Below are 15,739 nucleotides of genomic sequence, written 5' to 3' on the forward strand. Positions count from 1 at the left end.
TTCCGTGTTAAGAATGGTTTTCTAAAATCTCGATTTGGAGTTATCTCCCTTGTTACTTCAAAATTTTTAAGACGATGTCGCAAGATCGTTGCTCGTCATTTAGCCATAACAACTGATTTTCTTATTTAAAAAAATATAACTAATTTACGTGATTTTTGGTGTCGACTACATTTTCTTTCCCTCACGGTACATCATACATTTTTTTTTTTTTCAGGAGGAAGAATCCTGGACATGTACTGTTTTTATTTTGATTAAATTTATGTAAGCATGGCTTTCATAGTGAAAACAAGACAATAACCCCCGACAGAAATCGAATCCAAAACGCAGAGTCAGAGTACCAAGTACACTTCGTCACTTTCATTGCTATTATTCGTGAATTTAGTAAATATTGCTAAATGCGTGTACAACAATGAGAAGTTGGGTGAACTCATTGGAAGCAACGAATGGCCAAAGCTTTTCGCCACAGTGAACACTTAATAATCAAAATATTGAGTGAGAGCTAAATGTGACAACGTCAGTTTAACGTGGAGAGATCCGACTCCCCAACTAAGGAAACTTTGAGTTGGGATCATTTCCTTTTTCATTCCTCAAGTGATACGAAAGCCCTCCTCTGACTAAAGACGGAACAGGTACTACATTTTGATGATAGTTTTAAAAAGTCCACGAGAGTCTTGCCTCCTCACGAGGAAAAATTTAAACAATGTTTATGTTGAGAATACGGTTCCCTGAAGGGTGGGGGGAGGGATACGGTGCTTGTACAAAGAAAGGCGACAGATCAAACAAGAGAGATAAATCATGAAACAAGGGAGATTTTGGGTTTGTATTAAAATCCACAGAGATACGAAAAAGATGTAAAAAAAAAAAAAAAAAGGGGGCAAGGTAAGTTACTTTTCATCCTAACTGGATAAGTTTCTAGTGTTTTTATTTAATGTAAAATGTTTATTCGGTTCGAAAACAATATTGAGCTTGAGCACTAGCAGTGCTAAGCACTACTGAAGAACAAGAAAAAAATTGCCGTGAAGTCTTTTTACATCTTTGAAGTCTCGGTAATCACTTCAAAATAAGAAATAAAACAAAATAAATGTCACAATAACATTTATTATATGGGTTTCTACCACGATTTTGTTTTATTCCTTATTTTGAAGTCTTTGTCGAGACTTCAATGACATCACGACCATTTTTTCTTGTTCTTCGGTAGCGCTCAATATTACTTGTTTTTCGAACCGGATAAATATTTTACATTAAATAAAAATGCTAAAAACTTATCCAGTTAGGTAGAAAAGTAACTTATCTTTGATTAAATTTGTTTGTTATGCATTTGTTTTTTGACAACTTTTTCGTACCTATGTGGATTGTAATACAAACCCAATTGTAACCCGTTATTGTATAATATTTTAATGTTGATTGTTTGTAGCAGTAGTGAGTAGCACTCAGTAGCATCGACGGGACGGACCGTGCTGAAATGCTAACATTAGTTAAAAAGCTATTTTTAACCTGTGAAGAGTTTTTTTAAACTCTTCTGTACTTTTATATAACACATTAATAAACAAAAAGGTACCGTAAAAATTGAACTTGAAAATCCGATCTAAAAAACAGCAAGGCCTGTATTTCACATAAGTAGTGTTTTTTGTTTTTTTCTTTTTAACAAGCCAATTTTGCAAATGCTAAACAAATCAATGGATTGAACAATACAAATGATTAATAAATAAATGAATTAATAAATGGATAAATTAATAAATAAATAAAGATTAACACTTACATCGGACGCAAGTTCTTTAACCTCGGAAGGCGAACTATTATTAACAGGAGTCGCATCGTCACCTTTCGTGTTTTCCATACAAAACTTGAGCAATGCTTTCATGTTGGACGGAATTCCGGGTTCCCTTTCGTCACCTGGCATCATTCAAGACAATAACAAAATCTCCGGATCTTTAAAAAGGAATCGAGTCCTCCAAAATGTTTCCAAATATTCTCAACAACAAAATAAAAACAACAAAAAACAATAATAAAAATGTTTTAAGGAACCACTTGCTTTCTTGTTGGTCGTCAAGTTGAAAATATGGCGATCAGAAAAAAAAAACTATAAATCGACAATAATATAAATAAATAAACACTTTTTTTTCTTTTTTTTTTTTACAAATAAATAATAGACGGATAAATACTTTGTAAAAATGTGTAAGGCTCGGCGTGTAATTTATATTAATAGAGAATTTAGAAATGAGCTTTAGAGAGTGGAATACGAAGAAATAATTTGTTGTCTATATACGGTGTACACGATCCATATGTCCCCGAGTTGGTTGTTCCGGCTTCGTAATAATAAAATGATGTGTGCATCGCAGACAGAGAACGACTATATCTAAACAAAATCTCTCTCTCTCTCTCTCTCTCTCTCTCTCTCTCTCTCTCTCTCTCTCTCTCTCGTGGAGTTCTGTTTTCATTGGTCGTTGATGATGTTTTCGAATCAGTTGAAGTAGCGGGTGTCTGCGATAGTAAAACATAAACATATAAATAATCAATAATGTCTCGTCTCTACTACAGAACCTTATCCCCCCCCCCTCAAAAAAGAAAGAAACATATGCTTCTTCTCCTCCTCCTCCTTCTTCTTCTTCTTCTTCTTCTTCTTCTTCGTCCCCTCCTCCTCCTCGGTGATCACTCACGGTCGAAATTGAAAAAGAGGGGAGAAAAATAGAGAAGGGATATAGAGAGGATGATCACCGTTTAGAAAAAGAACTTACTAGAAGAAACTACACGTGCTGCGAGAAAGAAAAGATGGTTTGTAAACGCCATGAATAACAAAACGACATCGCTTTCTACTACGACTGCACATACAAGCATTGATTACTTTTATTTTCACTTCATAAACAAAGAAAATCTTGAAATACGATAATAATATTATCATTATTATACTAGCTGTACATACCCGGCGTTTCCCGGGAATCATTTATTTCCATTTTTGTTTCCCTTATTTTTATTATAACGTTTTCTGGTGTTCTTTTTTTTTAATTCTTTTTTCGGGTTTGTATTACTGTACACATAGATTCGAAAAACTTGTCAAAAAACAAATATATAACAAATGAATGTTATCAAAGGCAAGATAAGTTACTTTTCTACCAAACTGGATATATTTTTCGTGTTTTTATTCAATGTAACGTGTTTATTCAGCTTGAAAACCATACAGTATTTATCGATTTATTGGAAAATTCAAGATGGCGCCTGACTCTCTTTAACACGGTAAGTTGTGGAAAAGGTATTATAAATAAAAAACTAGACAAAATACTATTAAAAACCCGCTCAATATATGTTATCGTGACATAGGTTGACATATAATCGGTGGTTTTTTAATAGTATTTTATCTAGTTTATTATTTATAACACCTTTTCCCGAACTTACTGTGTTAAAGAGAGAGTCAGGCGCCATCTTGAATTTTCCAATAAATCGGTAAACACTGTATGGTTTTCGAGCTGAATAAACATGTTACATTGAATAAAAACACGAAAAATATATCCAGTTTGGTAGAAAAGTAACTTATCTTGCCTTTGATAACATTCATTTGTTATATATTTGTTTTTTGACAACTTTTTCGAATCTATGTGTACAGTAATACAAACCCCTTTTTTTGATTGTTTTATTATTATTATTATTATGCTTTTTTTACATAGGCATTCCCACTTATCAAGGCCCAGAGGCCACTCGAGGATAAGGGTTAAAAGGGTGTACAGTAGTAAAATTGGACAATATAGTAATCATGAATAATGGAAATTCGGTAAATTTGTTAACTTAAGGGAACGGCTTATTAAGAACTTGTTTACGTTGGACTTGGAGTAGATTAACACTTAAAATATAGCCAACTATCCTAAAAGTTAGAATGGTCCTGAGATAGTGGATCATTTTAGGTTAAATTTTTATACGAAACTGATGCCCAACTCAAAATTTTAAAATATTTTTTAAATGTAATTTTCTCCTTTCTGCCAAGTTTTTCAGCGTGTTCATGCGTAATCGCTTAAAAAATAGAATCTTATTTTTGAAACAAATTATTATTATTATTATTATTATTATTATTAGTGTTTTGACAGATAAATTTAATTATTACCATCTGATTTGGTCCTTAAATTATTAACTGAACTAATTTAAGGTGATTTTGTTTCAATCATAGATTGGATGTAAATCGCTTTAAAAACTTTCAATCTTTAATTAAATGAGGATTTGCCAGTTTAAGTGACTTTCTATTCGACCGTTTAAAGGCTTCGAAATTCCATTCATATTTCGAAGGCTCACGAAATACCATTTTCTTAGCTATTAAGAAAAGATTAAAGAGTTGTTTTGAATTAACTGAAATGCATTGCGGTGGATTTAATGTCATAGATTATCTATTTCGTATATATTTTGGAATCAAATTGAGTGTTGGTGTAAAATAAAATTTCTAGCCCATAAATAAAATTCAATTTACTTTAAAATCTAATGCACTTAAGCTCCACCACTATGAAAAAATATTCAGTCATAATACACCAGTAAACAAGATGCAGCCATGTTTTAAAATGGCCTCTCACGGTCAGTCAATGATAGTAATGCTTTTATTACATATTATATTACACATTTTTTTCTATACGAAAAAGATGTTTTGAAATAGTGCCCAGTGGCCCCAGTGATTTGTTTAAATCATATCCCCTTTGACGGCAAGATTTACATCATTAAAATTGTTTAGTTTGTATTGATGTAAAGAGATCCAAAAAAAAAAAAAGCGCACACAAATTCGAATAATTACTGATACTATTTTTATGTAAATTACGTTAAGCACGCATCCTCCTCCTACTACTACTTTTTATAGCACCAATAAACAAATATAAAAATTAAGTAAAAGATTAAAAACTCAACAATGTTGAAAAAAGGGAGAGGAGGTTCCAAAAGTGTTCGATGACGGCATTGAATAGAAAGAACCAATCAAAATCATGCACTGTTCATAATCGACCAATGAAAAGGAAGAATTGTAAAATTGTTTATCTGCTCCTGTCCAATGAGATCGCAATGCACCAAACTTTCCATGTTTGGTGAAAATATCAACTATCCCACCTCCTCTCTTCCAACCTCGACTTGAATACATAGAGTTGATGTTGATGATAATTTAGGGGCCTTCAAAATTTCCCAAGGAGGATATCCCCAAGTATCGATTATAAGAGAAGGAATTTCGTAATGAAAATAAATAGACAAGGGCGCCTGGCATTGCTCGGATGAATAGGAGAACATTGTAGTGTATACGAAAACACTTTAAAATCTATAAATTTGAAGTCAGAAAATAAAGGCATTTATTTTATTTATTTATTTATTTTACCTCAAACAAGATATATTTTCACTTGAAACGTAAGGGCTACTATTTGGGATCATATCTTACAGGGACTGTTGGGAGTCCACCAGTAAGATGGCTGTTCACATTACATTTAAATTTCTGCTGGTTAGTACAGTCAAGGAAGTAGGAAACAGGGAGGGGAATTTCAAAGTCTAGCAGTCTAAGGGAAGAAAGTATTAGAGTAGAAGGCTTTCTGGCATCTAGGGACCTTAACAGTGAAGGGGTGGGATTTTGATGCTTGTTGGATTAGTCAGAAATATATACAACGGAGGAGGGCACAAGTGCTATGAGTTCATCAGAGTAGATTACATTAAAGTATTTGTAAAACAGGCACAGGAATGCAACATTGTGGAGATGGGACAGAGGTTGAAGCTTGGCGATAGTGTGTGACTTATTAGATTTGAAACTCTTTGGATTTTGTCTAAGCATGAAAGACTAATGATAGATGCATCATCCCAGATGTGGCTATAATACTCCATGCATGGGCAAAGTTTGGCTTTGTAAAGATATAGGATACTCTCTGGTGTGAGTAATTCTATAATTAAATGTGTGCATTTTTGTAGACGTTTATTACAGAGGCTGATGATGATGCTGAATCTTACAAATAGGAAAAGAAACACAGACATACAAGGTGCTTTCAATAAGTTTCCAGACATTTTTGTACAGGCATTTAAAATTGTCATAGACTCTTCAAAATTTAATATGTTATTGCTATACATCTTATGAGATGACTGACCAAGTTTTATGAATTCAGGTTCAAATGAACAGCTATAGCAGGAATTGGAATACACCCCATTAAAGCCTGATTGTCACAGCTGGTGAATTTCAAAAATGCAATCTGGACGTCAAGACACTTTAGAAGAACGATATGCAATAAAATTTGGTTTTAAACTTGGAAAAAATGCAACAGAAACGTATGGAATACTTCAGATTGCTTGTGGACCATCTTGCATGAATCGAGCATCAGTTTTTGAGTGGCATAAGCGATTCAACAAATGCAGGGATTCTGTGAGGGATGATGAGAGGTGTGGGAGGAGTAAGGAAGTCAAAACACCAGATTGGCCAAATAAAAAATTTCATGGATAAAGGACTGTCATATGTCTATAGAGACAATAAGTGCACAGTGTCAGTGTGGGAACTGCAAACAATTATTCACAAGGAACTGAAGATGTTTGTCCTAAGGGTACTCAGAGGAGATCATAAAGATGTTGTCATGACCAAGATAGGTATCAAGACAGTTCCTCACGCTTACTATAGTCCAGATCTTGTTCCCCCTAAGATCAAGGAAAACTTTAAAGGCTATCATTATGAGACAATTAAGGAGAAGAAAGAGACTCTGATGAGGGTCATTGACATGCTCACACAAGAAGACTTTCATGGAGCCTTTCAGAAATTGTTGGAACGGTACAAGTGCATTACAGCCGGAGGAGATTACTTTAAAGGAGTTTAAAGTTTCATGTGTGTACTATCAATGAAAGTGCCCATACAAAAAAAAAGTTTGGAAACTTATTCAGGGCTCTATGGCAAAATTTATCTTTAGTTGACCTTTAACAACTAAATATTTTTGTTTATTAGCCAAATAGAAACGTTACTAGCCAAACCACATGATTTTTAGAATATGACATCTTCATTCTGTGACGAGTATGTACATCATAAAGATTTTTCTGCTTTTTTTTTTTTAATAATTGTAATATACAACAAATGTTATGTTGATACTTGAAGGTATAAACATTCTAATTTCTTCAAATATTTTTTTAAACAGCCTTCGTTAAAAAAAAAAAAGTATATTGTTCTATTAAATATTTATTTAAATAATTTAACTTTGTTCGTTTTATTAAAAAAAAACAGTTGAAAAACTATTTTTCACTCAGTAGTGAGCTTTGGAAGATTGTCAGTGAAAGAAATGGAATCGCCAAAAGATAAGCATTTCATTATTTCTAGTCGCCATTTTGAAAAATCAACTCGCAAATGTGACTGTTTCACTCGCAATGGAGAATGCTGTTATTGAAGGCACCTCGTATTATATAGAAATGACAAAGAAGGAAAAACAAACTCTTGTCTGCAGCAAAATATAAAGGTAGAATTTATTGCAAAGAAATAAATGTTTGGATTATTCCATTATTATGGATGTAATATTATTGTGGCACAATGGAGAAGCTCCCTTTCAGGGGAGCTGGAGCTTCTGCATAATGACACCTTGTGCCAAGCTAGTTCCGTACTTGTGGGGAAGCGCACACACGTCATGCAGGTGTTGTGTGATTTTCAAAATGTCAGAATATATCAACCAGGTTTGACTGACAGTTGTGATGAAACTTGATTGTAACAAAATGACCTGAGACCCCAGAATTTGTAAAGTTAAACTCCAAAGAACTCGTCATCAAAGCCTACAAAAATTATACCATGTTCAAGTGTTACGTATCTGTATCTCTCTCTCTCTCTCTCTCTCTCTCTCTCTCTCTCTCTCTCTCTCTTTAAAAACTGCTGAAGCATTGAACTTTGTTGAGAGCAGATGCATAGCAGTTTTGCACCAATCAATGACAGACGGTCAAGAATGGGTTTTAAAGTTAAATACTTCTTTTAGTTGTTCAAAATAAATAATTTGGTTTATCTCGTGTACAGATTATCTATATATATAAAAGCGAAAATGTATGTATGTTTGTGTGTCTGCTAAAATCTTTCGACAGACGCAACAAAAATTCACAAACTTGGTCTCATATGAAAGCGCCACCTTCTGGACGACAAATATCGAAAAATTGGCCCAAAGTGACCATCAGAAGTGCGTCAACTGATCGATTTTCTGCAGGGGGGGCCCCAAAAAAGTGACATTTTAATGTTAAACATTACATATTTTTAAATCGATTTATAACTGCCCCAAAAAATATGGTCGTCGACTCTTCTACATAAAGTATACAGACGGCCGTTTATTTTGGGTCAAGTTGTATTTAAAACCCGCTGAGTCATGTCACATGAGCTTGACGTCAGCAAGCTCTAATGGCGGTCTGAATTTACAATTTAAAAATGTTGTTATCGGTAAAAAAAAATTAATTATGGCAACGTTACCAAAGTTATTACCACATTCAAAATAGTTAGATACGATAGTTAAACGAAAAATAAAGCCAAGCCAAACATGTGAAGTAAAAAAAAAATACGCTTACAAAAAATATTAACGATCGAAGTTTTTTTTGAAAATAAAAACAGCCAGACGCCATTTTCCAGTCTTTAGAGTAAGGCAGACAAAGTGAGAGAGAGAGAGAGAGAGAGAGTGAGAGAGAGACGCAAACACAGAGAGAGAGAGAGAGATGTCTAGACAGAAAACGAGAAAAACGTTAACTTTTTCACCCTGAAATCGACAATTTCTGACAGGGAGGAGGGTCAACAACGCATGCGTCAGATGACGTCATGACCTGATTTACTTTAAATAGTTGATAAACCGAATAAACTTTATATATATCACTTTAGCTCAGGTAGTTAAGGCCTTGGTTCATTATCTAAACGTTTTGGGTTCGAATATGGTGTGAGATGTTTTTGTTTTTTTTTCGATTTTTTTAATTTAAATAATGTAACCCTGTATTATTTAAGCCATTTTTCACGTAACGTTCGTTCGTTTTTCTGTTTTAATTTGTGTTTTACCCCCCTCCCCCGCTTAATTAAAACGTTGTTTTCTTTTCTTACTTCGCTTATAACAATGCTTACATCGTCATCGTCGTCGTCATAACGCTCAACGACTTTCAAACATCTTTCACTTCTGGCTGGCCGATTTTATTTTCAAACTTCGCCTCAGGGGTTCGGCTTCGATCCTATGGTTTCTTTTTTATTTAACACCACACACCCCTACAAACACCCGGGCAACGCCGGGTACCCCTCGCTAGTTTATATATATAAAAGCGAAAATGTATGTATGTATGTACGCTTTTTCTCGATGCCCACAAAAGGCTTCTTTCAGAGAAGCGCTCGCTCGGTTCACAACTTCTTAAAACGTTTTATATCATCTATAAATTGTAATATCTCACACTTAACCACGCAGCTCGCCTGTCTATTTAATTTTATTGACTTTCAAACGTTTATTATTTGACATTTCCCGCATCGGCACGCGTTACATTCAGTTTTCGGTATAAACAAAAAGCGAAACTCGACTCTAATCACTGGCCGAAAGCCAGTGGACTGGCCGCGCGCCCTCCGGACTGGCCGCGCGCCCTTCGGGGCCCGGGCGACAAGATCAAAGTGTAGTATCTGTCCCGACAGATACTGCAAGCTATGACTAGCAAAGACCAGCTATGACTAGCAAAGACCAGATGTGGGGGCAACCCCACATGCCTGACCTTTAACCAGCTCCCATTTCCCACCTCTCGGGAGCTGGTCCCCTTTTTCCCTTCCCCCTCCCTTCACTCCTCACATTAAAAATTGGCCTTGTGCCTAATTTGCTCCGTGGGGGAGCAAATAAATACCCACTGGCCGAAAGCCAGTGGACTGGCCGCGCGCCCTCCGAACTGTCATATCAGACGGTAGCTTTCATTTCGAGACAAGGCGCTCCCCCTAATAAACAGGGAGCGGGTTTTTAAAAACAAACAAACCGATTTTTGACCTCATTAAAAACTGTCCCGCACAAAATGCTAACTGCTGAATACCTATCGCCGTCACGTCAATCAAAAACGCGCACCTGCTTTTTTTTTCACACTTTACTATTTTCCAACTGCGCGTCAAGGCTTCAGTTTTTTTTCACGGGCACCGTAAATAAGTTTATACTGCGAGCCAAGCACTTGTTTTTGAATATTTTTAACTCTGCGTTAGTCCTATGAGATGTTTTGTCACCTCAATTTTGTTGAAAAGTGCTGATAATTCCTAGTTGGCAACTTATTTCTTTTTCTCCCTATCAGTATTCTCCTGACTTAGTGAGGGAATAGCACACGTGGTATGGCGCAGTTGTATCCCGGTTTTCCTTGGTGGTGAATCAGATTGAAAGGAAATGTTTGTCAGCTAGGCTTCAACCGCTGTCCCATCGATGAAATGTTGCATCCCTCTGTCATAAAGGGTTAAAATGATTTTTTTTCACATTTCGGGTTTTTTTCACACACACCTACAAACACCCGGGCAACGCCGGGTACCCCTCGCTAGTCTATATATATAAGGCAAAATGTGTGTTAGTGTGTGCACATTTTGTGTATGTCTTGACAAAGGCTTCCTTTCTAGGGCAATTGCTCTCGACATATCAAAGGCCTTCGACAAGGTATGGCATAAGGGTCTACTTCACAAGATTTCCAGCTATGGTATAACTGGAAATGTTTTCTCAATCATTAAATCATTTTTCTCCGATAGGCTCATAAGAGTAGTGGTAGATGGACAAAAATCGGAGGCCTGCAATATAAATGCTGGAGTCCCTCAGGGGTCAATCCTGGGCCCAACTCTCTTCCTAATCTACATCAATGACCTCCCTAAACACATACTTAAATCATTCGTTGACATCTATGCTGATGACACGACCATCTACGGCAACACATCAAAGGCTGTAAATGACAAAGTTCTCTCTGATTCTCTCTCCTCTGATCTCGAGCGCGTGGTTCAGTGGGGGAAGATGTGGCTGGTTACCTTTAATGCATCCAAAACCAAACTCCTATCCTTACATCATCAACGCTCTGATCCCCATCTGGCATCAATTGTGATGGATGGCTCTCGTCTGGGTGAGGCCCCGTGTTTTGACAAGCTTCTGGGTTTGACCTTTACTCCTGATCTGAAATGGAACACGTACATCAAGTCTGTTACCAAGGTCGCTGGAAAGATGGTGGGATCCTTCTACCGCTCCAGAAGATATCTCACTACTGATGCAATTCTCTACCTATATAAAAGCCAAGTACTTCCAAGGATGGAATACTGTTGCCATATCTGGGCAGGAGCTGCTAAAAACAGCCTATCCTGCCTTGACAGAGTACAAAATAGACTTCGTGGCTTAGTGGGGGATGCCTTTTTCTCTACCCTGCAGCCTCTCTCCCACAGAAGAGACGTTGCGAGCCTGTTCTTGTTTTATCGTTATTTCCATGGCAGATGCTCGTCTGAACTCCAATCTCTGGTCCCCCCTCGCCAATCTTTCACGAAAAACACCCGTCTAGCTGAATCCACTGTGAAAAATTTCCCCCACTCTATATCTGTGCCTAAATCAAAACGCAGATTCCATGAACAAAGCTTCTTTCTTAGAACTGCACACCTGTGGAACTCTGTTCCGTCTGCCTGCTTCCCTCCGGACTACAACTTGGTTGTCTTCAAGTCCAATGTTAACAAATTCCTAATGAACCACCCCCTTAAGTAAACATATCAGCAAATCTCCTCACTAACGTAATGTACTTACAATAACCCTTATCCCTGAGTGGCTTCCGGGCCTTGATAAGTGGTGATCACTGTGTAAAAAAAAAAAAAAAAAAAAAAAAATGTCCGCAAAAGGCTTTTTTCTGGGTGACGATCGGTCGGCTCACTCCTTCTTAAAACTTTTTATATGCTGTCTAAATCATAATATGTACGAGTTAAGAACGGGGGGTCAAATCTATCTTTAATTTGCCTGACTTTTATGCACAATTTTCGAGATTTTTTTCGATCACCACGTGTTGATTCGGCTTTTTCATATAACAGCAAAACTAATTCAAAGCTGGCATTGTTCGCGACAAACGTCCAGCTTTGATCAATGCAGAGTTTCTCCTTGTATCAGACAATTGCTATTCAATTTGGGCAATTTCCTTTTTATGGGGAGCTGGTCACCCCTCCCAGCATCATTTTTCCAGGGGAAACAAAACCAGCCAAAGTTGGGTAAACAAACTCAAAAAAACTGCCCCGCAGTAACATCTATTTGACCTCATTAAAAAACTACCCCGCAGTAAAAGTTAACTCCGCTACTAAAATTTTACCTCATTAAGATATTAAAGTGCGGGCACCTGTCAATTCTTAATACTTAAATAAATTCAAACGTGTTTCAGTTACTTTTTCTTGCTGGTCCAGCAGTTAACGTGTCACGTTTTTTTCCACATTTTATTTTCCAACTTCACCACAAGGCTTTGGGTTCGATCATACCTACCTACCAAAACTTTTTTTAACCCTACCCACCCACCCCAAACAAAAACACCCGGGCAAAGATTTTAAAAAAAATATTTAACATTGTTTATTTTTATATAATATTTAAACAGGGTTATTACTTGACTTATTCTTTTGTTTTGATTTACCAACCGCCCGAGCACACACACCTCTAAACACCCGGGCAACGCCGGGTACCCCGCTAGTTTTATATAAAAAGAAATTGTGTTTGTTTATTCTATGCAGCATTTAATATATTATACAAGCGTTCAATTTTAGCAGGCGACCCTTGCCCTCAATGGCAATTGCTGCCTGTTATGGCGCCAACCAAAACGACCAACGATCAGACCTATCAACAGATGTAGCCAACGTCAAGTCCTCCCTAATCACCCTAGTGATTCATCTTAAATGTTTTTATCATTCATGTGCCAATAGTTTGATTGTGTCTAACACTTGAGAAGTGGTTGCCATTCCAGAGACATCCCCACAAGAACCAAGCAACTCTCCCTAACAAATGATTGTGTTACATTATTATAGATGTGATATATTTGGATTATTCATTATTATAGATGTGATATATTTACATTATTATAGATGTGATATATTTGGATTATCCATTATTATAGATGTGATATATTTGGATTATTCATTATTATAGATGTGATATGTTTGGATTATTCATTATTATAGATGTGATATGTTTGGATTATTCATTATTATAGATGTGATATGTTTGGATTATTCATTATTATAGATATGATATGTTTGGATTATTCATTATTATAGATGTGATATGTTTGGATTATTCATTATTATAGATGTGATATATTTGGATTATTCGAACTACTGTTCTCATCTTGAGTGGAATTTTCACATTTCAGTCGCTGTAACAGCAATTCTTTTTCAGGCATATTTTTTCATATTCAGAAATTTTTCTGTCAAATTCAGGAATCTGCACAGAATTTCAAATGGTACCCTTTATTTGATTCATGGGGGTAGTATGCTCTTATTCTGTCAATCATGACTGGGTAGAAGTTTTGAGTAATTTGCAATTCTTAGTATCACCCGTACTAAGGATTGAACCTTCGACTTCTAGAAGAGTCTCACTTACAACTAAATTTTATTTATACTTGTAAGTGACACTTTTCTGGAGGTTGAAGGTTCAATTCTCATTGCATGCAATACTAAGAATTCAATTGCAAATTATTTAAGCCTTTAGCCCAAGAAGAGCATGCTACTCCCATGGATTAAATAAAGGGTTCTGTTTGAAATTCTGTGCAGATTCTTCAGTTCATAAAAAAGATTTCCAATTCTGACAAGATCTCTAATTTCAACAAGATTACTGAATAAGGTCAAAAGTTATATCAAACCGTTGTGCAAATTACATTCAAGATGAAAACTGTAATCTAAATAATACAAATCCTCAATCATCATCTAAAAAGTTCAAGAATAAATATCCATCTTAGGAAAAGATTCTTGATTCAGTGAATTGACAAAAAAGATATTTCCCCATGGGGCATCTCTGATGAGATTCCTGATTGCTTCTCAGTCAGCCTTCTTATAATATCTTGTCATTTTGAGTGATGGCGCTTCAGCTTTGGGTTGAGAATTTAGGGCGATTTCTACCATTATCACAGCGTGAACAGCATTCCTGAGTGGACTATGTCATTCGTTATACAATCATCGGGAACTGGTCAGAAATAGATCTAGAAGTGAGGCATGTTGATTTTGCTGATCTGGGAAACATGTCGGAAACGTAACTGTCTGTGATAAGCAATGAGATATAGAGAAGCTATGTGTTATGCTACCAGCTGCATCTGTGTAAGTAGAGAATCCAAGCCAATGACTGTAGTGGACATTAAAGTCACTAAATACATGTACTTGTGTGCTAGTATCAAGGAAGAGTGCTGTATCTATGCTGTCAGAGACTTTGTTGATTAGGGTGCAGTCCTGGGTCGAGGAAGAGCAGTAGAGAAAATATAAGTAGTTAATGTTATGTTGCATGTTAAGTCTAAATCACATAAAGGCTTGGTTGTCTGATTCTAGTTTTGTTTCTCTAGTCAAGGGGAAGGTATTTCAAAAATAGATTCCAAATGAGTGCATATGTCTATATGAATCTTTACGGCAAAGTTAAAGTGGTTAGAGAGGATGGAGGAATGCAAGTTAGTTTCACTTAGTGCTAAGATATCCGAGGTGTTTGCTTGGAGAAATGATTCAATATTATCTAAATTAGTTCTAAGTCTGCAGATATTTGTGAATGCAGTCTCAAAGGAGGAGGCAAATTTGTCATTTATATATACTCTGTTGTCACACCGAGCTTAATAAATTAAAGGACTGTGATAAATAAAAGGTGAAATATAATTGAATAAATATATTTCATCATAAACACACACACATATATATATATATATATATATATATATATATATATATATATATATATACTAGCTGTATCTAACTGGTGTTGTTTCGGATGCAGTGAAATCATTTTGATTTGTTTGCTCACTTTGAAACTTTGAAAAAAGAAATAAAATTTGAGTTGTAAGGTAGAGAACTTCTATTATATTCTTCATTATGTAATTCATTATATAATTATGAATTATCTCCCTTACTTGTTTTTAGGTGATTAAGTAAAAATGTTGAAAACTTTAAACTGATCCAAATTGATCAGCATGGCCTCCATATTTTTCTATCTCACTGAGATCACACAAATCAGTTGCAAAATTCTATGTAATCGATCTCCTCTTTACAGCATAGTTTTTCTCAGACTTGATCAATTCCCCAATGGCAAGATGCAATCAATTCAATAAGAACTGAGCCCAAATATTTCACTTCGTGTTTAGCAGAATTATCAGCATGTACTAGTTCTTCCCCAGCACACCTATTCCATTTCTTCAATAATATAACCACTTCCCTATTAGTCACCTGACTAAGAATAAATCTCTGATCAAATTAATTATTGAATACAGCCATCAGAAACATTATAATATACAGCAGGCCATCAAGTTTTAGCGATTTGATGCAGCCAAACTGTTTCAATGCAGCCAAAACATCACACTCCAACTTTGCACTTAGCTGCTTCAGCTATCAAAAGGGTGAGAGTCAGACAAATAATTGCCAAATTCCTGGATGGGAGTGGGTGGGCTCTCCTGGAGGTTCTCCTGACACGATTCTCTGGAGTTTGTTAGGACAACCTGCCATGACGATACTTACCCCAATATGTACTTTAAACTTAACCTTCAACATAGCATTAACTACTTATATTTTCTCTACAGGTCTCCCTCGACCCAGGACTGTACCCTAATCAACAAAGTCTCCGATAGCATAGATACAGCACTCTCTATTGAT

The 15,739-nt window shown here is 35.9% G+C and overlaps 2 protein-coding genes across 2 annotated transcripts in view; both read right to left on the reverse strand.

Annotated features, from left to right (window-relative positions):
• The window catches only part of LOC145252429 (hsp70-binding protein 1-like), a 48,049-nt gene extending 45,476 nt beyond the window's left edge, over window positions 1–2,573 (reverse strand). Inside the window, exon 1 of the mRNA XM_080111826.1 lies at window positions 1,760–2,573. Coding sequence (XP_079967952.1) covers window positions 1,760–1,903 — 144 coding nt within the window. The 5' untranslated portion in view covers window positions 1,904–2,573. The remainder of the gene's footprint in view (window positions 1–1,759) is intronic.
• Window positions 1–15,739, reverse strand: part of LOC145252376 (uncharacterized) — a 453,386-nt gene that overhangs the window by 345,542 nt on the left and 92,105 nt on the right. The window lies entirely within an intron of this gene.

The sequence above is a fragment of the Euprymna scolopes genome, chromosome 29 (assembly GCF_053919585.1).
Source record: "Euprymna scolopes isolate OS-2025 chromosome 29, ASM5391958v1, whole genome shotgun sequence".
NCBI lineage: Eukaryota > Metazoa > Mollusca > Cephalopoda > Sepiida > Sepiolidae > Euprymna > Euprymna scolopes.